The sequence below is a fragment of the Solea senegalensis genome, linkage group LG17, assembly GCF_019176455.1.
Source record: "Solea senegalensis isolate Sse05_10M linkage group LG17, IFAPA_SoseM_1, whole genome shotgun sequence".
NCBI classification, from domain to species: domain Eukaryota; kingdom Metazoa; phylum Chordata; class Actinopteri; order Pleuronectiformes; family Soleidae; genus Solea; species Solea senegalensis.
In genome coordinates, this window is record NC_058037.1 from 19,528,244 (window position 1) to 19,553,985 (window position 25,742).

Sequence of the window (25,742 nt, forward strand, 5' to 3'; positions counted from 1 at the left end):
CTGTTATTTTTCAGAGTCTTTATAACCTCAGGGTGGCGCTCATCGAGCATCACAGTACAGTGTGTGTGTGTATTTAAGGTGTCCATGTGAGTCTAAATAAATGCTTAACATTAAAATCTTATTCTGTATGTTTGATTATTCATGTTCATCTTTCCTGACTGAAAACGTTGCATCAGGCATCCACTGCCTCCATCTAGTGGTGGCTGGAGTGTATCACACCAATGTACAGCGTTGCAGCAGCACAGACAATTGAAAAGTAAAAGGTATAATAAAAATAGAATAAATATGCAGAATATATAAAGTATACGCTTTAACAATGTAACATAACAATGTTTAGACTGTAAACATTGTAGTGGTGTATATTATTAAATAAGACTGACAGTGATGTTTTGTTTCTACATTTTTTACTTTTCTTTTTTCCTGGTTCAAAGGCCCGTTTTTTTCATTGTTTACTTTTATAAAGTGAGGTCAAAGGTCAAATTTTAGGACGACAGTCTAAACTCACGGTCAGTGTAGACGCAAACACACACACACTTTAAATTACAGCTACAGTCGATCATTACAAAAACGACCTTGACACACCGAAAGGTTTATTGACCAGGACCAGTCTCATCATGGAGACCAAAACCTGGTCCTAATGAGGCAGAACCTCATTCTCCGAGGATGGTCCAAATGCAAAAGTGTGTGTGTCAATATACCTGCAGTCACTATCTGCACTGTCCAGGGATATCTGGTCATCAAGGCCTGGTAGGATTTCCACAGGCCGGCCATTTTCTCCCTGTTGTAAAATGTTTTTAATAAAGAAAACACACAAATATCAGGTGTGAAAAATATACATTTTAACTTTCCCACTAAACTGATCTCCACCCTACCCACCGGCAGACAACGTGACTCAAATCAAGCGACCCGTGCTGCTAATCATTTCCCTCACATTCTCCATCACAGCTCGTGGATTAGTTTAGTCTGATCTGAAATGACGTCACTTTAACTGAACAAAAAACTTGAATTACATTCATTTATTTGGTGATTCTTACACCACTGGATGGAACTTTGTCAAGCACTCAAAGTACAAAGATACATTTTGTTAACAGTTGATCCCGTGTGTATGCCGAATTAAAGAATGGGTTTAAATGATTAATAAACGCGCATAAATTACTTTCTGAGAGGCACGGAGATGTATAAATATTCAAGATAATTTCAAAATGTCGAGTTTTTCGAACGGAGTTCTGTTACGTGTCTGTTAAGCTAACGACAACATTCACATTTTAGGCATCGCACTGTCGCTAATGTACTTAAATCTGGACTTAAACGACTAGTCACAAAGTTTAAAGCAACACGTGGATTAAAATAGTTACATAACAAATTAAATTGAAGTTAGTTCAAGCAACTCCATCAGTTTTGTCCTGTAAAACAGCGCAGGGAGACGCGACTTGGACTAAACGGCAGACGGCGTAACACTAACCCGTCGCTGTCACTGCGCTGCCTTCAGTGACACTTTATGTAAAAATAAATGAATCATAAAAACGTAAAGACGAACCTGTTATTGACCCTGGTCTGACGGCGATTCTACCGCTGCTGGTGATGCGTTCACGTGTCCACTTCAGCGGATGAACTTTCTCATGAACTGCACTTCTGGGAAAGAAAAGTTACATCACACTCACAAGAATACACAAACTTGAGGTTTTATTTTTATAAAAGGAGGCACATGTGCAATTTTTATAAATCAAGACAAACAACTAAACCGAATACGCGTTAAATAAACGATCCAAAGTACACTAACAACGAGTCAATCAGTTCCAAATGTCATATTTAAAGTCATATTTAAACGCATTATTCAGACACGTGTAATGCAATATGGATTATTTCATACTTTAATATGGATTATTTCATACTTTCCACACCAGTTTTAGTTGTAAATTAGCGGAACAATATGAAAAAGAACTGTAATTTCACACGGAACGGGAAGGCAGCATGAAGTCTGCAGTCCTCGTAACATCCGGTATTTAACAGGAGCGTTTGGCCTCTGCTGCCCTCCAGCGCACTTCCAGGGTATTACAGACACTGAGCGACATTCACTGGCTTCATTTCACCCGTTTTACGTTGAGTAAACTGTTTTATTGTGTGTTACGTCCATTTAGTAGAAAAAACATTAAAAACCAGAACTAAAAACGTCCTGTGGAAAAAAGTGAGGTGTTTTCCTTTAAACTTAATTGAAGAAAAATGTAATAAAAGGTTTAAACATGTAGGGAATTGTCAACTATGAAAAAAGATTACAGCATTAACTCGTTTATCTAAAGAGAAATTGTACAAAAGTGACAACCAAATTTTCTCTTGGTGGGAGACAAGTATAAGTCTCCAAAAGTCCATTATCTTACTCCAAATGTTAAGTGATAACATATCTAATAGTCGTTGCAGCTTTTTTGGGGGGTTTTGTGGCAACTCGCTCGTTAAAAATTAACAAATACACATAAGTTTGGAACAATAACTTTAATATCAGTCTCTTTGTCGTGAGGTAAACACCTGCAATCCACATAATTGAAAAAAAAAAGAAAAGAGCGAGGTGTTGTGACATACAGTACTATTGACATTTTTATTTCAAGTAATTTACACACATGTATGAAGCTGTTTTTGTTTTGACCGTCAGCTCAGCAGCAGCAGCAGCAGCAGTAACGAGGAAGAGTGTAACAAGTGAGAAGAGTGATAGCGTTGAGAGTAACTGAATGGAACGCCTTTGAAATTGTTTCTGGGGCAAATTAAACGTCTGTTTTTCAAATAAAAATGGTTTCTCGTGCTTATGAAGCGTGTAATGAATCATCACATTTCTTTTCTTTTTTCTTGGGTTTGAAAATCTTATTTTTTCATCGTTTTTCCTCGTCGTCTGAACGTGGCCGATGGCAGTTAACCCTGAGTCCAACGCAGTTTTAATAAACCTGGTGTAAAAACTGACGGTAAATGCATATCAGTATTAAAACACATGAAATTGACTAAAATGTACATATTTTGGCGATGTCATTTCAAGGAAATTGTCAAGATGCAGACTATCTGCAAACAATGTAATAAATTACAAAATAAAATAATAGAAATAAAAAAATAAACAAGGTTAGGTTATACACTCCTTCATGGGTCAGTCTCTCTCTATTTTAAAGGAATTTTTTTGTGGTTGCTATGACAACTGTGAAGCATCTGGGTTTTAAACAGGCAGTGTGACGCAGCAGCGTTGTGACTTCAAGTATTGAAGTATTGACTTTTAGTATTTATATACTGTTTATACAGTATAATGTAAGTACATATGATTATTACAACACTGCAGCTAAAAATATAGAAAAAAATGGGATTATTAATGTTTAATATTCCACTTAACTAAACGTCAGACATGTTGACTGTAATGTTGCTGCAGTGACCCTCCCACACCAAACCCCATAGAGAAAATCAGCGATTTTACGTCACAGGGACGCATGAGTCGTTGACCCGTCTGTTTGAACTTAACTGAACCAGTTCAGTGTCAGAAAACCTTTGTTCAGATTCACTGTGGCGACACAAACTGACCACACGAGGCAGCAAGAGCCAGCAGTAGACCAGCAGCTCCTGTGTCGCTGTGGGCTAAAAACACTGATGTTCTCTATGGAGTGTGTCTGTGTGTGTGTGTGTGTGTGTGTGTGTGTGTGTGTGTGTGTGTGTGTGTGTGTGTGTGTAAACCTTGTTTTAAGTGGCTTTTCCTTGTTGGCAGCCATGTTGACGATGAGTGTCCACGTCCCGTGTTGGTTTTTACAGAAATGGCAACATCGTTGTTGATTATGTGTCAATGATACTTGGAAAGAAAACCCCTTAACTATCCCTTAAGGCTCATGTAAAATGTACACCAACTTAGGTGTAATCTATTTAAAGAATATATTTATGCTTCAATGATTTTAGCTCATGGGATCACAGGAGCTGGTTTGGTACAGCAGTGAACGCGTTCTTAAAATACCGTAGATTAAAGTCAACATGGATTCTGTTCGCCTGAATGCAACACAATGGCTTTTCCATAAATACTTCACACAAACCTCACTTTTAAAATACACACAGCCCTGTGTAAGTCTCCACAGGAAGTGTTAGAAATACTACTGAATACTAAACGATTTCAATTAACGCCATGCACAGACAGGGGGCGCTGCCTCAATTTTGACGCCTCCTCTTGTTCAAGTGTTTCAGTGAAAGTTGCCTGAGAAAACAAAGCTATAACTACACTAGTAATTCTGACTAAGAGCTTTTTATGATGCAAAGAAACTGAACGTTAAACTCCGTAGCAGCTACAAACATGCCAGAGATTTGTTTCAACACGGAAGAGCATTGTCTTTGTGCAAATCATTTGTTAGATTCCGATTTATTGACGATGTCTGACTTAAATCCTGACTTAAACCCAAAAAAGTGTTTTATGTTTTAATGACAAAATCTGTTCCTACCAGTGAGGTTTAAGAGATTTTGAACGGTCTTCGCATCTTTTTGGTCCAACAGTCGAAGACGCCGCCACAAGAAAACAAACAAACAAACAAAAAACCTACAGGAGCGCGACGCGAGAGGAAAAGTGTCGACGTCTCAAAAGTGTCACGTGGCTCGAGCAGAAATCCTGTAATTCGACTCGTTTAGTTGTAAAACACATCGCTGTGGTTAAAAATTCAAGCTTAAAATGAGGCGGGAAAAACCCTTTTTCAGACTGACGTCGAGAAGCCGTTTGCTTGTAAAACAGAAACGAGGACGTGCTGAAACGTCTACATGGCTTCAGCTCGCTGACCTCGGTTCTCCTCGCTGTAGAACATCCCATCATTGTTCTAATGCTTCAAGTGCTTTCGTGGAACAAACCCCTCCCCCTCGTCCGCGATTGGCCGTCACTTCAGAAGTCCATCCCCTCGTCACTTTCACACCAGTCTGACGGAGCGTCTGTGCCAAAGTAACGGTCTCCAAAGTTACCTGTGGAGTAGATTCATACGTCCCGTTTAAAAAAGGTTTCTTTTTTAACTGTTGGAAGTTTGAGCTTTTATTTCATCTGCGTTCATTATTTGTCTTCTAAATAGCAGAAGATCAAGAATAGCACTGCAATGCTAACTTAATCGCCCAGTGTTTTTCAACAGTTAAAAACAAGTCTCATTTTTCAGCTTCTTAATGTGCCCTAATCAAGCATTAATCATGATTATTGGCATTTATATCAGAATGTTTAAATACTTTATTGAAGCTTTTACGTCCATATTATTAAGGTGCAAAAAGCCTGAAGGAAACACGACGTCTCCATGCAACAGCAAAGTGTGAAGAAAAGCCTCACCGATGCCTGGAATGATGTGGAACTGCTCGTTGACCTCTTTGTCCACGGCGGTGGTGATGATGCGGACTTTAGGGAACGCGTAGGCCACCGAGTGCACGCCCATCTCCGCCATCAGCAGCGACAGCACAAAGATCTTGTCCTCGGCGACGTCGTGGTCCTTCACCGACAGACAGAAGACGCTGGTTAATCTAAAAATATGATCTCTCCGTCTTCAGGATGTGTGTTTACTCACGAGCAGGACTCTGACGGCCATGAGAGCGGCCGCTCCCGTGGACACGGTGCTGTCCATCAGGATGACGTAATCCTCGCTGATGTCTTTGGGCAAACGGAGGTAGTGAAGCTGCACGAAGGAAACGATTAAAAACCCGCACTTCCTGGCGTCATAACACAGCATCACCTCCTAAATTTCATCGATTGATTCATCGAGAAACTAATGCAACTAATGAATATTTACATCATCTACCAATGTTTCAATGACTGTCCCTATGAATTTAGCACTGTACGATAAAATGTCAGAAAACATAAAAAAAATGTTGAAAATGATTTTGTTTTGTCTACAAACCCAAAAATAATTCAGTTTAAATGATTTGTTAAACAGAACAAAGAAACCAGAGAATATACACGGTTAAGAAGCTGAAAATCACAAAACAGTTCATTATTCATTTAGCAATTGATGAATTATCAATCAATCGTTGCAGCCCTATGCAAAGAGCCAATACATTATAGTTTAAAGCCTGTAAAGAAATCCTATAATATCACAATATAAACAAAAATAACTCATAAAACAAAACAATATTTTAGTATGCAAGTGTATTTTCCATATTTTTCCCTCCCAAAAAAACATAAATGTATGCCTCAGAATGTCTGCAGTTAATTATTCTCTGTAAAATAATATTAAAAAGAGTTTCTACAAAATAAAGAATGCGCAGATTCACAAACTTTAGACAAACAAAATCAAAAGCAGCAAAACATTAAAACACTTTTAATGAGATAATAATTAAAGTTACTGGTTTTTTTGGCACTATGAGGAAAAAAAGATAAATAAATAAAAGTCACACTAATGGTGAGGGACGAGATTAAAGTCTGGAAACAAACAAAACAAATCAAAAATGAAGTTGTACAGTTGAAGTTGTTGTACTTTGTTGAAGAGAACAAAGACCCACTCACTGTAAATGTAAAAAAAGGAGATGAAATGAAACGTGTGCGACTGTTCTCTAAAACCCTAAACTACATTTCCTCCACTGATGATGATGAAGAGTTCATTCATTCATTCATTCATTCTGACTGAACTTTAAATGTCACTGCTCTCAAAGGAAACTCTTTCACTTTGTGACGTTTTCATAAAACGATAATAACTCTGTTCGAGAGTCCGCTCTCACCTCAGGTTCTCCAGTATCGTGGTTGGTCTGGATCAGGATCTTTCCCAGTCTGATGTCTTTGCACACGGCTCTCAGAGCCTGTTCCATGGTCTCTCCTGCCCTGAGGATGGACACGCCAGTGATCTATTCACACGTACACACACGTACACACGAGAGGGTTCAGATTTAGACAAAAATAGAACCCATGTAAAAACGTAGGAATAAGTTCACTGACTCTGGACCTCATGTCTAATGTGGTTTAGATTTATACCAGCAGAGGTCGCACATGGACCAAAGCACTAATGTAATAATATTAATATCCGATAATAATAATATATGATATAATCACGATATTTACGCCACCACAGAATATATATCACAATATTTAGGTTACACTACGATATATATCACAATATTTACATTACAATCCGATATTGTATTGTACTTAAAAGATTAATTAAGAAAAAGATGATAAACAAACTTCTGCTTAACTAGAAATGCATGAAAGAAAATTTGATTTCTCACAAACTCGTATTCAATTCAAACTAGGATTTTTTTCCATTTTAAAACAGACTTACTTGTTGACCGCCCAGCCTCTTGCCGTCATAGACTCCGCCCTGTGGCGTCTCCACAGACACGGGCTGAAAACAAAAGGAGAGAATAAGACCCCGTCCACACAGAAACACGACGACATGTAGATATTATCTTTTTCTTTGTCATGTTTCGTTTCAAGAAATCGTCTTTATCGACATTAAAAACCACTGCAGAACAACTTTAATAAACACTGCAGTACATATGCCAGGCCTGTAGGTGGCACTGTTGCAGAAATACACCATGTGTACCGCGTAGAAACCCTAGCTAGGACGTGGAGGGAAAGAAAATAGAGTAGCGTATTTGGTTGTTACATTACATTATTACATTACATGTCATTTAGCAGACGCTTTTATCCAAAGCGACTTACAATTTAATTGAGTACAATCAGCTAGGGGTGGAATCGAACTGGCGACTATGATGGCGTTCGCACACAGGATACGGTCTTAACCACTGAGCCACTCCACCCCCTTGTTGACATGAAAACACAAGGGCGGGACCAGTTTTCTAAAAACTTGTGTCTGAGACGCTCCAGGAACACAGTTTACGGATGGATAAAACACTGAGACTATAAAAACCAGTCCTGTAATCGCCTCACCTCTACACACTGATGACAACAGGCTCACAGTGAGTAATCCACACTTACTATTGTTTATATTCAACCTTGAAATGAGCAGGAAGCCCCGTGATGTCAGGCAGGTTCATCGTCTTCACTTATCTTCACACACACACACACACACACACACACACAGAGACCCACCTTGAGAGGAAGGAAGGAGAGGGCATGTTCGATCAAAAGCCTCATTAATCTCTTGGAGTAGAAGATGAACTCGTCCCGGTTTGTCTCCTTGTTCCTGCACAAACACACGGGACACAATAAAGATTGTGCCTGTGGTAAGAAGCAGTTTAACCTAACGCTAATATTTTCTGACAAACTCTTAACAAAGTCATTTCACCGGCGAGGTCAGAGTCTACTTCCGACTCTGCAAAGATTAGCGATGTATACCGTTCCTAATTGGGTCGGTACCAGGGTATTGTTAAGATTTTATAATCACCAAACACTTGGAGCGCACTCATAGTATGAAGCTAAAGGCGTGCGGCGTGTTTGATTGCTATAACAATGTTAGCAGCCCGGCTAACGCTAAAGTCGATAACATCCTAAAGATATACATCCCTAGCAAAGATCGCTTTGCATTACGCAAAAAAAACAAACAAAATGGCGACTGGAAAAATAAGTTAACTCACCTTGTCTCTGAACGATCGACTCACTGTTTGCTCGACTACGTTCTCGACAAATCGATTAGTTGTTATGTCATTAAATGGCGGAAAACGCTGATCAGAGTTTTTAGGGCTTTGGCGATTATTAACCGATCACTAAATTAGTCATTTTGACAATCGATTATTCAGTTTTTATAGTTTTTTGTTTTTTTTAATACTTAAACAAGTTTTATGATTTTTGAGAGATGTGTGCTTTGTGGAAAAAAGAAGACTCAATGTATCCAGAAAACAATCATTAGTTACAGGCAAAAGTGTTTCCATATCATTTTGTCTACAAACCCAAATTATTCACACAATTCTTTTTTGTTATATGAAGCAAAAAAAAAGCAGAAAATATTCACATTTAAGGGCACTAGTAAGTATGGTTAAAGTCAGATTAGGTCCCCAGGAAATGAATGTAAGTCAATGCAAAGTGCCTCTGAAGTTGTGGAAACCAGTGTGTGTGTGTGTGCTGACCTGATGATTGTGTGCATACCGCGCACCTGCGGTGTGCTCTCCATCACGCTGAGGGTTGTGGGTAAAGGCTGACCCTGATGAGCCGAGGCCAGAGCTGATCTGTGACGAAAAATAAGAAAAAACATACATCAGAGAGGGGGAAAATAAAAGTCCCTTAATCCAAATTTTACATAAAGTCTAAAAAAATGAATCTTTAATACAATACTGCTATTTATACTACACTACATACTATTATATATACACTATGCAGTACTATATCAACCTTCTCTAACTAAGCTAATACATTAAGTACATCTGATATCTTCTACTAATTTAATTGAAAAGTTGCTGATTTGTGAGGTTGTTTTTGCACTCATGTGGCTTCAGACCCACAGTAATTAAGTCTGGCTTATTTTTAATTTATATAAACTCTAAAGTCTCACATAAGAGCATCTTTATGTAATTAATGAACCCAGAGAAGCCGGTATTAACAAAGCAGAACAAGGAAAACATCCCACAAATAAAAGCATTAATTCATTACACTGACTTTTTGTCTTTGTTTTCCTTTTAAATGTAAATAATACACTTTTTACCCCCATCATTTTACAATTAATGGGAATTCAGCAGCAGGATGTGGTAGAAGCTGGACATCCAGATAAAATAATAATCCACACATTTAGCAAAATGTGGCACGTCGACTTTCAAACACATGCTTTTGGTGTTAAAAAAAGCAACGTCACAAGCCGAGGTATTGTTTGCCACATGCTCAGTTTCTACCAGAAACAAAAACATGAAGTTTATTTGCTTTAACGCTAAAAAAAACACAAGAGCAAACAACATCGTGGCTGAGCTACAGTTTTTAAAAAACATCTACTAAAAAAAAAGAAAAAAACTGAAAGGAGGAGCCTCACATGTCCCAGCGCAGCTTCCTCTGAAGAAGGTGACAGATTTTCATTTGGTGAAATAAAAACGGATTAAAAGTGGAAGGAGGAGGAGAGAGAAGGAAGATAAATAAACAAACGAAAACAAATAAAGAAAAGAGAGATCAGAAAGTTAGAGCAGCTTCACTTTATCAAAAACTGTGAAAAACACTCAGACTATTATTTAAAAAGATGATTCATCTCATCTGTGAGTTTGTTTTAGACGACGTGGTTTCATTGACTTGATGCTGTCGGGCTACGTTTCGGGAAAATACTTAAGACCGCCTCATGATGGCACTCTTGTCAAAGCGAAGCCAAGTGAAAAATGTGAATTTGAAAAGCACCTTTTTCATTTTTCTGAGCTGAAAGTAAAAAACAAAATAAAACATGGAAGTGCAATTTTTATCGAAAAACGAGAACTTACAAAAACTAAAAAATATTCAAGTTCCAAACATCACAAAGACGAGAAATTGCAAAAAAGTCAAAAAAATATTCAAGTTCCAAACATTGCAAACATGAGAACTTACAAAAACTTAAAAATATTAAAGTTCCAAACATCGCAAAGACGAAATTAAAAAGATACAAGTTCCAAACATGCAAAGAGAGAACTAAAGTTCCAAACATCGCAAAGACGAGAACTTGCAAAAAATAAAAAATATTAAAGTTCCAACATCGCAAAGAACGTAGAACATTCAAAAACGCACACATTTAACTGCAGTTGTTTGAAAACACGATTCCATTTTTGAAGACGCTTATGAAAAAATATGAAATGTGTTATTCGTAACCTTAGCAACATTATGTTGTTTTTTTATGATAAATTAAAACTTTAAATTTAGTCTCTGGTTTGTATTAGAGAAATTATGAAAAGCTTCCTGTGTGGAACGTGAACAAACAAGTAGAAAAATCACAAAAACAAGACAGCTTGTTTTTGTTTGAATATAAAGAAAAAGAAATAATGGAGTAAAGAAAGAAAAGAAGAGAGAAGACAGAGGGAGGAGGTGAAGTCATAAAAATAATAATAAAGCGCTGACAGTCGTACCTCACAGTGATCTCACGCTGGAATGGTTTACACAGCATTCAGCCAGGCAAGAGGGGACACAAGGACACACAAGGACACACACAGACACACACACACACAAGAAAACATGAGATCAGCCAGAAAATGTCAAAAAAAAACATTCAAATCAAATGTGAAAAACTTCCCAAATTAAAACTTTAATAAACTCCATAAACTTGACACTAACAATTATTTTTATAATCAATTAATCTGTCATTTATTTTCTACATCAAATCGATTACTTTGGTGTTCTCAAACCATGGGTTGGGACCCACACAGGTGATTTTTTGGGTCCCCAAACTGTTTATTTAGTTAAGATTTATGTGTGCATGTTTTTAAATAACATGCACAGAATGAAGTGTTCCGATTGGGCTGTCAATTGTGCACAAATTTGGTCGAATTTGGATAATCTTTTAAAAGTGGGACAAAAAAAATGACAGGAAGTATTAAGTCTGTGTATAATTCTGTTTTAAGGATTTCTTTGTTAAATGGAGCAAAAAACTGGAAATATTCACATTTAAGGAGTTAAACATGTGAATCAGTAAAGACAGACAAAAGCACAGATTAAGAAATGTGTGAGGGGTCCTCACCTTCTCCAGCTGACTGTGAACGTGCTGCACAATCAAATCCAGCGCTACAAAGTTCTCTCCACCTGCAAATAAAACAAGTTTAAGACACAGATGACGAGAATTTACTGATTATTTTAACTCAAACCTGTGCTTAACTGAGTTATCCAGTGCTGAATGTGGAGTTTTTTTCCCATACATTAAGCACAAGTACGTCAAAAATAAACATTTATTTATGCTATCAGTAGAAACTGAAGCAGTGAGTTACCTCTGGGCACCACGATGTCGGCGACCTGCACCGTGGGCTCGATGTACTGCTCAAACGCCGGCTTCACAAACTTATTGTACTGTTTGATGATGCCGCTGATGTCCCGCCCACGATGGGAAATGTCCCTCTTCAGCCTCCGTATCAGGCGGATGTCCGAGTCTGTGTCCACAAACACCTTCATGTCCAGGAGCTGGAGAGTAGAGAAGAGCAGAGCATACAAGTGTAAAGTAAAAAAAGTGTCTGTGTAGGTTGGAAATTTTGGGCAGGAAAAGAGTTTTAGAGATTTTAGTGTGCCACTCTAATGGGCGCAATACACATTCATTATAAAATCTGAAAGGGTCAAAAAAAAAAAAAGGATTGAAAAAGGAAACCGCGATTGTTAATTTTTTTTTAGCAGATATCAAAATGTGGATTTACAGCTGAAAAAAGGGTCAAGTCTTCTGATTTGTTTAAAGTTTCAACCACGTCTCTACGTTAAAGTATGATGACACTGTGAGGCTCTAAAGTGGGCGGAGTCGTGAGCTCCGGTAAAAAAATCAATGAAGCAGCATCACAACAACAAAGAAGCAGCAGCAGAAAGAACTATTGATGATGTGTGAGTGTGACATGAAAAGGTGTGTGAGTGATTTAGAGAGTGAGTGTGTGTGTGTGTGTGTGTGTGTGTGTGTGTGTGTGTGTGTGTGTGTGTGTGTGTGTGTGTGTGTGTGTGTGTGTGTGTGTGTGTGTGGATACAGGTACTCAGCGGTGCAACAAGCCAGCGGAGGCTGCAAATCTGACGTGTAGCAGGATCAGCACATCTGTCACACGGAGGTGAACAAAGAGTCGACTGGGAAGCCGTGGATCATTTGATAACCTGCCTGTGCAGTGTGTGAAAACTGTGAAATGGAACCGACACCCACTAACACCCACATTTTAACAGTTTAACAGTTTTCACACTGTGAGGAACAACCTGCACAAAATTATTACAGCAACTTTCGGACAAAGATATCTTGGAAAATTGGGTTTGTACATTTGTCGGTTTGCTTTTAGAACTGAAACTGATCAATGAGTCGTTCAAGTTTCCTAAACCACCAAAATAATGTCTCGTTTTTGCCCCCAAACCAAAATTAAATCAGTTTTAATATGTTACATGGAGCAAAAAACAAAACAAAACACACGATAGGGCTGAACAATTTTGAATAAAATATCCAATTGTGATCATTTTGACAGGAACTGCGATGTCAGAGGGAATCTTTACTTAAAAAATATAACATTTAAAATGATGACCAATGATTAGTGGGTGATATTTGTGCAGATCTGTGAGAAACAAACATGTTGTAGAATAAAATGTGTGTAGACCAAGACCGTAATTAATGGAACATGATATTTTGACAAACATTTTGGCTGAAAGTGAAGTAGGCTATCTTGCGATTTTGACCAAATTTCCATCAATTGTTCAGCCCTAGTTGGCGATTCATTTCATAACCGATTAATCGAGCAAGTTGTTGTTGTTCATGTGTTCACAACATCTCACACGATCTAACCTGGATGTTGTTTTTCTTTAGAGAATGGACTAGGGAGCTAAAAGTTTAAGAAAAGAAATCATTAAAACTTTGGTTTGTGGACAAAAGAAGAGATTTGAGAAGATCATCATTTCCAGGTTTCAGGAGCAACCTGGGTTTGATTCCACACATGGACGTTTGCTGCAGTGTCGTCCACCATCTCCGTCTTATCTTCTAAAATGGCAAAAGAAGCCCATAATAATACCTTGAAATTTAAAAAAATTACATTTCCTTCCACAATCTTCACACACACGCACACACACACACTCTTGTACTTGCTGAATACTAAGGACCGAGTAAATGTGCTCACATAGTGAGGACCAGCATTTCCACTTTATAAAAATAAAATGTTTGGACAGCAGGTATCATCCACAACCTATACATTTATACAACCATATAACAATCCCAACTAAGCCTAACCCTTACCTGAAAACCAGGTCTTAACACTGGGGCCCCGACAAAATGTCCCCACAGATAGGTTTCACGCTTTTTGGACCTCACAAAGATATAAATAAAAGCGCGCGCACACACACACACACACACACCTGGTGTAAATGGATTTGTAGAACCATGTTTACAGTGCGTTTGTTCGCAGCGTCTCACTCCCCAGTAAACCACACCCCCTCGCCTGTGTGTACATTAGCATAAACGGATCTGCACCATTAATTGACTTCACTTCCATGAATGGACACGGAGACATAATTAATCACCGTGGACAAAGGCTATGATTGGGATAATCAACGACACAGCTGCGACTCAAGTGGGCGGGGGGAGCCCGGCCTTATCTTCACGCTCCAGATCACACACACACACACACACACTGACACACACGGTGTGTGTGTGTCCTATTACAAAGGGCTTTTATAAAGAGCAGCAGCAGAACTCGAATATGGATTCACTCTGAACAGCAACATTAAAAACACTATAGAACTCCTTTTCTCCTTCTGAATTCTACATTCATGTGTATTTTAAGTAAAATCCATTATTTTTCAGCTTCTTTTGAATTGACTTGGTTGATTGGCTTATTGCTCACCATCCTCTGTATAGCTGGACAAGTAAACTTTTATGTTTATATGTTTTTTTAAATGTTTTATTTATTAATTTAAGTTATTCATTTATTTATCTTGATTGTTTTTCCTCTGATTATTCCAATATTTTCTGCTTCGGCCCAAATAAAAGCATTAACATGTTAATTAAAAGTGAATAGATATGGCGACGCTAAAGCCTGGTTAGCGCTGCTCACAGCTTAAATACAATCAGATGTTAACACATGTATTTATCTCTTATATCATTTTCTATATTTTATATTTTAATAGTTTATAAAGCTGTGCTGCAGTAACTAACACAAGTGTTTCCCTCGTTTTGGGATCTGTTAAGTTCACAATCCTATATAAACAAAAAAGGGAATACTGACAATTACAAAGTTATTAAAAAAATATAATTATACTTTTAGTACAAGAGCGTAACAGCCCGTCCTAATTACTGGTCGTATAAATACAGTAAATGAAGTGATATTTCATCACAGAGATAAACAAACTGTTATTAGATTTAATTTCCTTTGTTCATAAATGAACAAAGAATCAATTTGTTCATAAATGACTTTTGTTTTTAATTAACTCTGGCACAAAGAATCACAATTACATTTTTCTAACAGCATCAAAATATTTGATTTATTTTGATTCATATAAAGAGATGAATTATTGGGGCAATATTACATTTTTTTGTAATAATCAGCATTGGCAGGTTATGATCTGCCACTATATATAATTGCACTTAAGTAGAGAAATTAAATTAAAAACATTTTGCCCATATATTTAACCAATCTGAATATAACCTTTTAATGCATTTTGACATCTTGAAAAACAAAAAAATTTATTAAAGAAAAAAAACAGTATGTCAGTAAAAACAGAAAACCATGACAAGCGTGTGGTTCAATAACATTAATGAAAAACAAAAAGATTCATGCGATGATGAAGGAAAGAGAAGATTTGAATTATTCTTACCTTCAGAAGCTCCTTGTTGGCGAAGGCCAGGATTCCCTCAAAGATGACGACATTGGCGCCGTACACCGTTTTCTGCCGTGAATAAATGGAGGCGTTGTTGAAATGGAGAGAGTTCGTAAAGATGTCATTTCATTTCCCTGAAGCTTCTTCACAAAAGCCTTTTTCCATTTCATAGCTGCAGTCCCTCTTATACGTTAAAAACATTATTTTTGAGGACACAGCTAACATTTAAGGTTTTTAAAATAATTATGTATATATAATGTATATATGCAGACAGAATTAAGTTAGCAGAACCACAGGGTACCTCATGATGCAATACATGGTCCATGATACCAATAGTATCGCGATAAGGCGATTCTGCGATAACCAATATATCGCGAGACAATCCTATAGCGATACGTCACGATATCTGTTTAAGTGAAGAAAACAAAAACAGGTCACTTCCGCCCCAAGTTTTCCCCTCATTCATTGGAGCAGTGCCACCGTGTGGAGACATGAAGCAACAGCACCCGCGAGTGAAAAAACTTTTCAGGTGTATACTTTCACTAGCTCTCTAATGAAAATGACCGACGTCCTAACATTTCTGTTAAAAAAACGAAATGCTTGAGTGCCAGTGCCAGTTTCTGACATTTTCGAGACCAAACGATCACTTAAATAAATAAACGTTAGTTGCAGCTCGAGTACAAGCATATTTCGTAAAATGTATCTTCATGTGTAACCAAAGGAGTCTCAATCTACAGCCCTAGTTTACTCAGCGTTTTATATACGGGATATATATGGACAAACAAGGAGCCGGTGTTTTCGTTTTCTTGCTTCTTCTTCTTCTGTGGTTAAAGTGGACGTCACCTCTCTGTATCAGGTGAACACGTTAAAGCCGCACTAAATCACCGCTGAGGGAAATGAAGAAATCGATTAACACTCATCTGTTTCTGCAAAACTCATTTTACGTCTTTACACAACAGCCTCACCCGCTCGCTCTCTACCATTCTTCACCTATTGCGTCCCCCCAAAATCAATACAGCAGTGTCCAGACCATTGACTCCAGCATGAAGCCAGTGTCACAGGACGGTAATAGGATTGTGACAAACTTGCTCGGCTGCAGCGTCTTTGATCGAGGCCGCGATTAATGTCTCTCACTCGCAGAAACGTTTGATAGAGGTTCATCAGATTAACGCAGGGGAGAACATCAGCGCAGCGGAACGAGCTAATCTGTTTTCTCTTCTTAAATAAAAAAAACCAAACTAGTCAAATATCATAAAATGCATCGTCCGTTTTTGACGATAAAGTGATGGCAGTGACCTGGCTGAAGAAGAGCGAGTTTACAGCGGGATAAAGGTGAAGAGATGCTCCGTCCCACGTTTCAATACATTTTATGACTTTATGAACTTTGTTCGCTATGTTGTGAATAAACAGAGAAATCCTGCACCCGTTAAACATTTCACGTTAACGTTTTTTGTAGTTTTGTTTTCTTTACTTAGACAGATATTGTGATGCATCGCTTTAAGATTGTCTCGCGATATATTGATCATCACAGTATCGTTGTATCGCGATATAATCGGCATCGTGGACCACGTATCGCGACGGCTCCTCGAGCGCAAACAAAAGAAAGAAGTAAGTTCTTGATCCCCGTACCGAGCCTACAGCTGCTTTGACCCTTGCGGCCCTCGGGGGCCACAGGTTTAATTACATTCACCGCAGACCAAAAAAAAAGAAAGCAAAAGAGAGAAAAAAGGATTTTCCAGAGGAACAAGTAGTCGTGATCTGTGATTTCCCGCATGGCGCCGCGTCGCCTCTCAGCCATGAAATTACACGGCGAAAGAAAATAGAGACGAGGTGTCGGAACACTCCGCTGCCAGATTGATTCCTCACACAAAAGCTCTCCGCTTCAGTTCTGCAAGCTCTAGCACTAAATCCTGAGCAAATTAGCCAGCATTTCAATTAGCATGGGCTCAAATGACACATGATGCACACTTCTCCATCCCCTGAGGGTTTTAGAGTGATTTTGTTACAGTAATAGTCGTTTAATCCTGTGGGATGAAGCAGATTAAGTTTCATTTTCTGTGATGAGGATTGATTATTTCCTACAGTCGAGTCGAGCGAAACTGTGGATTATGTTCTTTAACCACATGGAAATAGATGATCATTGTCAATATTAGTGGGTTTTAATAATAACGTGTGCTCTTTGAAAAGAGTTTCACCACTTACAGTAAAAAATGGACCGTGGTCGTTTTATTTCATTTGTTTTTATTGCACTGAACTGTGGGAGACGTTGTTTACTCACATTAAAGCACATATTGATTTTATAAATATGGACGACGCACAAAAGGCTGAGCTGGAGAAAGGCCTGGAACACGTCGACTCTTAAACGAGATCTACCGTAACCCTGCAGTGCTCATCTTCAACATACGAGGCAGCAGCTATTATTAATACTAATGATTCACTTTTGTTGTCTGTTCTTTTATGTACAGTATACATTTTATTTTGTTGCTCCAGAGTGTTGTACTAGAGGATTATTTACTAAAGATGGTCGTCTTCCAAATCTCAGTTTGAGTGTTTTTTTTTCATAATTAAAACTCCGCTTCTTAAATGTGAATATTTTCTGGTTTATTTGCTCCATTTAAATAAAGGCATCATTAAAAACAAAACATTTTGGTTTGTGGACAAAAGATCAACATTTCCTTTTGAGCAAAAAAACTCATCGGTTACTAAAGATACTCAAGAAAAAACTGTTTTCATAATTGATTGGAGTGTTTATTTTTCTAGTAATCGATTCATTGTTGGATAAATGCCCAAGAGAATAGTGAAAAAAGTGACGGACAAATTACACTACGTTTCATAAGTGACACAAACAACAGCATAAAGCAAATTTTGCACAATGTAAAGATTGATTTACAGCCATATCTGCAACACTTTATATCGTTTTGAACTGGAGATGTTTGGTAATTTAATTAAAATGTTCAAATGAACGACTTTGTTTGGAGACCCTCCCAAAAAAAATCTCTTTACAGCCCATGTCCGGGCCCCCGACCCAGACTTTGACGATGAGTTAGCGCTCCTGAACGTGAACTCACCCATTCTTTGCGTCTGCAGTGAGACGTGAAGTCGTACACGGGCACTTTGATGCTTTTCCCCTTCTTCAGTTTGCGCAGGACGGTGACGAGCAGCTCAAAGTCAAAGGCGTCGGGGTGGTCGAAGTTATACTCGTTCTTCGCCGCCAGCTCCTGCTCCTCTTTATTCAACACCTGGAAACACAACAACAACAACAACAACAACAACAACAACAACATGAACAGTTTACAACAGGATCAGCGCTTTCTGGACAAAATCTCGATTCACTGAGAAAAGGACGACATTGAGCGCACACACACGTTTTATTCAAATAAGTGTAGATTCTAATGTTTATAATCAGTCAACAGACCAGGACGCAGAGGAACCACGTCAAGAACCCACCAGGTCGACGAGATCTTTACACCACAGATTACGATGTGACGTTTTCCTCTCAGGAAGAACCTACAGAACTCTTTCATGTTTTTAAGTAAATTTGACGACAGCCAGGACGGCTCCGTAGGGACGCTCGAAAGCAGGGGAAAGTGAGGACGCATCGACCTCGCGTCTCACAGGAGAGGACGCTGGACAGCGTTCTGAAGGCTCAGCGCCCCCGCGACGACCTCGACAGACGGCGCTGGATTCATTTCAGTGGAGTGGAGCGAGATGTGTGAAATCCCTGCTCAACTCAGATACTGTACAGAGTAAAGCTGCTTCTGCACAAAAAGAGCTGCTCGATAATTTAAATGACACTTTAGTGTCGTTTAGTGCCGTCACGTGAGTTTGGTACAGGGCTGGTTTTGCTTTTGGTTTTCATGATTTTCTTATACTGGAGCAAAAAGAACTTTGTCGTTCCTGTACCTTGTAGAAAGAGTCCATCGACAGCAGAACCACCCAGGGGACGTCCAGCGCTTCGATGATCTTGTTGGCCACCGTGGTTTTACCGGACGCACTTCCTCCACACAAACCTACAGAAGCAAAAAAACACAGTGAACATTTAGTCTTTGAAGTTCACATTAATACACTAGCATCAGAATAATCCAGAGCTCAACATGAACTGGATTTTTGTGCAGCCAGTAGTTCCTGGACTCACTTTAAAGCTGCTTTTTCACTGAAAAGTAACAGGAATCCATTTGAAAGAGCGATAAAAGCTCTGGGTTTTGGGATCACAACACAAAAAAAGCTGTGAATTCTGGACTCTTTGGTTGAATGTGTGTTTTCTGTCAATTACCACAACTTTTCAGATGATATTTAAAGATCATTATGCTGAATTTATCCATTTTAACATAAATACGTTGACTCAATTATTCTTATGGTTCTGAAGCTCTGGTTCAACTTTTAGGTAAAGTTTACAATTCAATTATTGACAAAAATGGTTCAAAAATGACTTGGAAAGATTTAGGGAACATAATATAACTGCAATTTTTCCCTGCATTTGATTGAAAACATGATGATTTTAATATTCTTATAATACAACCTTCAGTAGGAACTGATACTGCAACGATTATTAGATTATTAATCAACTAATGAATCGTCAACTGTTAATCCGTTTGGTTTTAGAGGTTTTTATTTCAATCATTAAAACAAGTTTCTCAGATTTTTCAGCTTCTTAAATGTGAATATTTTCTGGTTTCTTTTTGCTCCATTTGACAAAGAAATCATTCAAACTGAAAAAGTTTGGGTTTGTGGACCAAACAAGACATTAGAGAACATAATTTAAGGGTCTGGGAACATTTGACACCAAACAAATTAAGATTAATTGAGATAATAATCCGTGTGGAGGCATTTACTACTGAGCCATAACCAGCCATTTCTTAAAAAGAATACTTAATCAAGTATTTATAACATGTTTAGGGTTTATAGATGGTTTTGGACTTTACTCTTTCATGTTCCTAAAGTCCAATCCAGTTTTTTAGACCAGACACCGAGTGTGGAATCGGCTCATCTCTAACATCCGACACCTTTTCTTTACCTCACACGACCTCCTGTGTGAAAGAGCACGACCACAATCCTTCAGGACAACAATCCTGGGAAGTGGGCCAGCATTGGCTAAAAAAAAAGAAAAAGGAAGGATGTGTGTGTGTGTGTGTGTGTGTGTAGGAACAGAAATAGCCTACGGAGCCACTTCTGCGGTATAAACAACTCCCACTGAAGTCATTTGGAATGGCTTTTTGCTCAGATAAGAGCCATCAAGGTCAAAACTGCTGAGTGTGAGACACAGGGGGGGAGAGAGGGAGAGAGAGAGAGAAAACACTGCAGTGCTGCTCAGTTCTGTGTATGATCACAGCTTCAGAGGCGAGAAAAAAAACCCACTGAATTCATGGAATGAATAGAAGAAAAGGCTCCGGTGGATTCAGCACAGCAGTTAAAGTGTATTTCTATGAGATGTAACGTCAGAATATGACAGGAAATATTCATAATTATTAAAGTCAAAATATCTGACTGATTATTAACACTCTGATAATGAGGTCGCCTGGATTTATTTGGATTTTATGGCTGTGGACGATAACTTTCACGTTCCATAGTCCCGAGGTTCTACCGTAATGTATATAAAGTATATAAGGGCGCAATTAAAGCTCTGATTTCTCTGCTTCCCAGTAACCATCCATACATCCATCTTCTACCACTGTGTCCTCCACATGAGGGTCAGCTGACAGAGGGTAAAAGGCGGGGGTCAGGTCACACCCTGGACGGATCGCGTCAGTCCATAGTTTTTCTAGAATTTTCTAGATGTCACATACAGCGCTCTAACAGGAGTTACGGTAATGAGAAGTACGCGTGTCAAATCCTGTCGGTAACAGAAATTGACCATTTGGATAGTGTATTAATCAGTGAGTGTTCATTTCATAATTAAAACTTCTTAAATGTGAATATTTTCTGGTTTCTTTGCTCCTTACAGCACAGAAATCTTACTTTCGTACTTTTGGTTTGTGGACAAATCGAGACGGAGAAACTAATCGTCAGATTAACCGATTTATGAAAATTGTTAGGGAGTTGCAGCCCCACACTGGACCTTTACAGCGTTCCATTTTCCAGGACTTTTTCAGCTGCTTCTATGTCGTGGAACCAAATACCAGCAATTCCTCATTTGAAAGTCACTGGTTTTGTCCTTAACGGGGACGTGAAAAGTCACTAAATCTAGCGATATAATATGTGAAGCGCTACCAGGACATTTGACTTTTTTTCCAGGACGTTTTCCAGGACGCGTGGGAAGAAGTCATAATGTCACATGATTGTCTCGCAATATATCAGATTATCTTTATTCTGGGACACGTTTGTATTCTGTATTGTTACGCAAATAATCTTCTCGTCATCTGCTCATCTCGCGTTCCCCGTTTTTTAATTTAGTTTCTGTCCCTTTAAATCCGCAGCCACAGCCGAGTGTGAAACTGTAACCACAGTCTCTGCGGTCGCCCATCGACAGGTAACAGATTGCTCACAAAAGATAATGTCCGCCTCTCCATCCACGTGGATTCCTGTTAATGTCCCACTGATGTGTTTGACCACGGAACACTGGCTCTGCAAAGTCACACTCAAACACACACACACACACTCAGTGTGAGTCACGCTTCACTGTGCTGCTGCTGCTGCTGCTGCTCGTGAGGCAGATATTTTACTGTGCTGATCAGCAAGATGGCGGCCGAGCAGTAACAAAACAGCTTGTTGATTAAACGTGTGAATCAAAGTCATTTAATGACAAAATAATTTAATTTTCATTTACTTCAAGTCATCATAATGATGATTTAGTGGTTCTGGATTTTAGTGGCAATTTATAAAATAAACTATGACACAGTTCATCCTTTCATTCATTCATTCATTCGCAACTTGTATTATATGGAATTATAATGTTCCAAGTCCCTGAATCTGCTGTAAACTGCTCCGACAGGAAGTAGTCACACAACAAACTGGGTTTCTGGGTGAGGGGGTTGAACCCTGAAGCGTCCGAAACAAAAAGAGGAGCCGTGTCTTTTGTTTGGACGTTTTTTGGCGGCTTTGAAAGTTTGACGTGGACCAAAAACAACGATTTACTGTAATTGTTGCTTTAGGCAGCAACACATCACATCATTTGCTCGCTCTTGGTAAACTTTACTCGCTCGTTGTTTTGCGCGAATCTCACGTCAACAGTGGAGACAGAGACCGTGTCCACAACACAACACCTGTCCTGCATCCGCCCAGTCTACATACACCAATCAATGCAGGACACATGAAACAGTGGGTGGCGCCATAACAAACAAGGGAGACATTTACCTAAATATCAACTGAACTTCTTTCTTGCACAAAAATTCAAACACTTTCAATGACCCATGTCTGTTTAGGCCGATTTTCAAAGACTCTGAAGGGCCTTATACTATGAAACTGTTATGACTTTGATGTACAATGTAAGCAGAAGTAAAACACGGCACATGTATGTTGTCCTTCCTTCTTCTCGTCTATGTTTTTTAGGTTATAAACCAATTTATTTTTCGTTCACTCACCGATAACGAAGGCCTCTTTGAAGGTTGTCCCGGTGACGTTGTACCACGGCGGCCGCCCCGCGGTGTAGATGGTGCGCTTGTTGGTCCTCAGCAGCGGCGGCTCCGTCTTTGACTGGCTCATGGTCCGCTTCCGTGGCGACAGAGACGGGGTCAGGGGGCAGCGGGTGGCGACGTGGTGCTGGAGCCCGTCCAAGGAATCGTCTCCGCTGCCGCTGACGTTAAAATACGGCAGGAGTCAAAAGGTCAGAGCTCAAAGCCTGGGACGCATCAGTGTGTACAAAAACCTAAACAGTGACTTTTAACGATGGAAATCAGATGAAGGATTTAACCCTCATCATCTGGGGAATGAGGCCAAAACATATAACAATAAGTCATTAAATCTACTCCTGAAGGAATGTGGAAGAAATCTGTTGATTGTGGGTTTTTTTTGTGGGAAATTATATCACGATTAACACATTTGTATTGAATTATTGCCTGTTTTTAACTTCCTCTAAACCATTGATAGCATTTTTACTTCAGAAAAGGTATTAAAAATGAATAAATATCAGAGTCTCTTATTTACGGACCCGTTTTATTCTTTGTAACTCGTCACTTTTTGCTTTACATTCTTTTTAAGTTCATATTTGTTGCCATCAGAGATGCCATGTAAGCTCATATCTAACGCCCTCCTGCCGCTGCTCCAATACGTGCATTTTAGTAAATCTAAGATATCTGCAAGTGCTTTAAAAGTTTAAAAATCTGCCTATTTTTACCCAAAAATAGCCAAAGAACAACTAAAGCTATAAAAGGGCAGAAAATCAGCATTTTTGGACAATTTAAAGCCTTTTTCCCACCTTTAAGAACCTGCAGATACTTATTTGTCCTGCAGAGAGATGAAAGAGAGAGACGATGGACTTTAACGTCTCCCTCTGACTCTGTCTCTCTCTCCACAGTGAAGTCTCTACTGTCGGTGTGGTCGAGGGGGAGGAAGGTGGAACTTTCCAACCCTCCCCAGGAAAATCACACCGTCGCCCCTGGAATACAGCGTGACAGAGTGGTGGCGTCCGTTCGCATGAGTAAGGCTGTCATCATTTGGCAGTGATCCTCCACGTCCTCTGATTTGTTTCGGTTAAAAATAGTAAATCACTGAAAAAGAAAGGCTAGAAACAAACCATTTCATTAGCGATTCATTTACATATGACTTTCTATTTCTATATTATATGAATATACATCATAATCCCATATTAGGATATCATAAGAATCTATTTGTGGGTATATGTTAAACAACAAAAACATTGTATACACATTTTTAAGGTAAAATTCAAGCACTTTAAAGGTCAATTTTCCACATTTTTCCAGCATATGAGAGCTTTAATATGTATATATGTTCAAAAAGAATTATTTCTCTCCCTTTCAATCACAATAACAGTGACGATATTGTGTAATAAAATGTTTCATTAGTCGTGCCAGGTGGTCCAGGCTGAGCGGTTTCTAATTATAGATTCTACGACTTACTTTATCCCACTTGCTGAGCAAAACTTTTCTACACATTGTGAATAAATAGTCACTATTTTCGGCATTTGAAAATACTTTATCCAAAACTTACACAATGTTCTTCAACAAAAATGACATACCAACAAAGGCATAGGCAAAGGCTTATTTTTACCTGTACAATATAATCAACAAGAACCTAGATTTTTCTGATTTAAGATAAAAATGTGAAAGAAAAACAGGACAAATATTACTCCATTTTTCATTTTAAAGCTTTAAAAACACAACAGAAACATATACAATCCCACCATTTGACTCCCACAACTGACACATTTTAACTAATGTTCTCACTTTACATGATTCAATTGTTTTATTTAGTTCAAGTCTAAGTCTTTCGTTTCCCTTAACTTGGAAACAACCTCACTTTCTAAGAACAAGAGAGTTGGAAACATCCAGACACAGGCTTATCTGATGCAGACAGCTGATGATTATTATCATAATAAACATGCGCGCAATTATGACATTTGTACACACCCAACAGAAGCTACTCTGCGGTTTTAGTAGATGACAGTTATGCCGAATTTACTGGTCCTTACTGAAAGACTGTTGACTCAATTGCTGCCGAATACAACTATAACACCCACAACGGAAAACGTATAAATGGTATTTTTAGCAATGGGAAATTGTTCTATAAAACATGGCAATGTGGTCATATAAATTTCCGTAAAATGCAAACACTTGCTAACAATAGAAATCGCATAAATGCTTATTTTTGTCAGAGGAGAATGGTGTTTGCATCACATCCTGGACAGATCCTGTGTACGTGTATATGTGCGTGAAGCGTAGGTTAAAACATATCACAGCATAGCATAACATTGCGAACCAACTATCTAATATATTTACACATATATATACGTTATGTTTTGGTGATACGCACTATATTTTATTGTTATGAATTGCGTCTTTTTGTCTCTTTTGTTTCGCCGCACACAGCCACGCCGACCACGCAAATACGTGGTGGCTAGTTAGCGCAAGCTACCTAGCCTTAGCCCACTTTCTTCCTCCGCAGAGCTGCGAGTCTTTCACGTCTCAGTATCATCCATCACGTATGATTATCTGTGTACCTGTCGGACCGTGACATGGACCGGTCCGCCTCCACCCCCTCATCTGCGGGCTGCTCTTCAGCTTTACTGTCGCTGGTGCTCGCTTGCTCCATGTCGGCTCCTGAGCAACAGTAGCGCGGCGCGGAAAACAAACACCGGTCTGCGTGATGACGTCAGACGGACGTGGGCTGATGCTGCCCTTGTTGTCATCGGGACCGTTCGTCAACAATCAAATTAAATCGCAAACACAGCAGAAAACAGACACATATATAGATCGTAATAAATAATTTAACCTTCATGGTTAGATTTAAGTTCATTCAATATAATGACTTGCGT

General features: G+C 38.8%; 2 protein-coding genes across 7 annotated transcripts in view; both read right to left on the reverse strand.

The window, feature by feature from the left end:
* The window catches only part of mpv17 (mitochondrial inner membrane protein MPV17), an 8,955-nt gene extending 7,338 nt beyond the window's left edge, over window positions 1-1,617 (reverse strand). For 3 of the 4 annotated variants that reach the window (XM_044049722.1, XM_044049724.1, XM_044049725.1), the window contains exons 1-2: window positions 1,538-1,617; window positions 699-778 (exon numbers count right to left, since the gene is read on the reverse strand). In XM_044049722.1, coding sequence (XP_043905657.1) covers window positions 699-771 — 73 coding nt within the window. In that variant the 5' untranslated portion in view covers window positions 772-778; window positions 1,538-1,617. Of the gene's footprint in view, window positions 1-698; window positions 779-876; window positions 1,487-1,537 lie in introns of those variants that run through there. The other variant, XM_044049723.1, reaches the window with a different exon arrangement.
* A 2,730-nt stretch (window positions 1,618-4,347) lies between these two features.
* On the reverse strand, window positions 4,348-25,558 carry si:ch211-243j20.2 (uridine-cytidine kinase-like 1). 3 transcript variants are annotated; one of them, XM_044049493.1, is made up of 15 exons: window positions 25,428-25,558; window positions 22,834-23,045; window positions 19,220-19,326; window positions 18,385-18,555; window positions 15,314-15,385; window positions 11,770-11,959; window positions 11,526-11,587; window positions 10,918-10,934; window positions 8,980-9,078; window positions 8,006-8,099; window positions 7,233-7,295; window positions 6,676-6,798; window positions 5,529-5,636; window positions 5,297-5,453; window positions 4,348-4,947 (listed from the first exon to the last, which is right to left on the reverse strand). In XM_044049493.1, the coding sequence occupies exons 1-15, from the start codon at window positions 25,517-25,519 to the stop codon at window positions 4,871-4,873; spliced, it is 1,644 nt and encodes a 547-aa protein (XP_043905428.1). In that variant the 5' UTR covers window positions 25,520-25,558; the 3' UTR covers window positions 4,348-4,870. The 3 variants fall into 3 exon arrangements, with proteins under 3 accessions (XP_043905428.1, XP_043905429.1, XP_043905430.1); XM_044049494.1 differs by having other exon boundaries at window positions 22,834-23,972; window positions 25,428-25,461; XM_044049495.1 differs by lacking the exon at window positions 25,428-25,558 and adding an exon at window positions 23,667-24,128.
* Window positions 25,559-25,742: the final 184 nt, after the last annotated feature.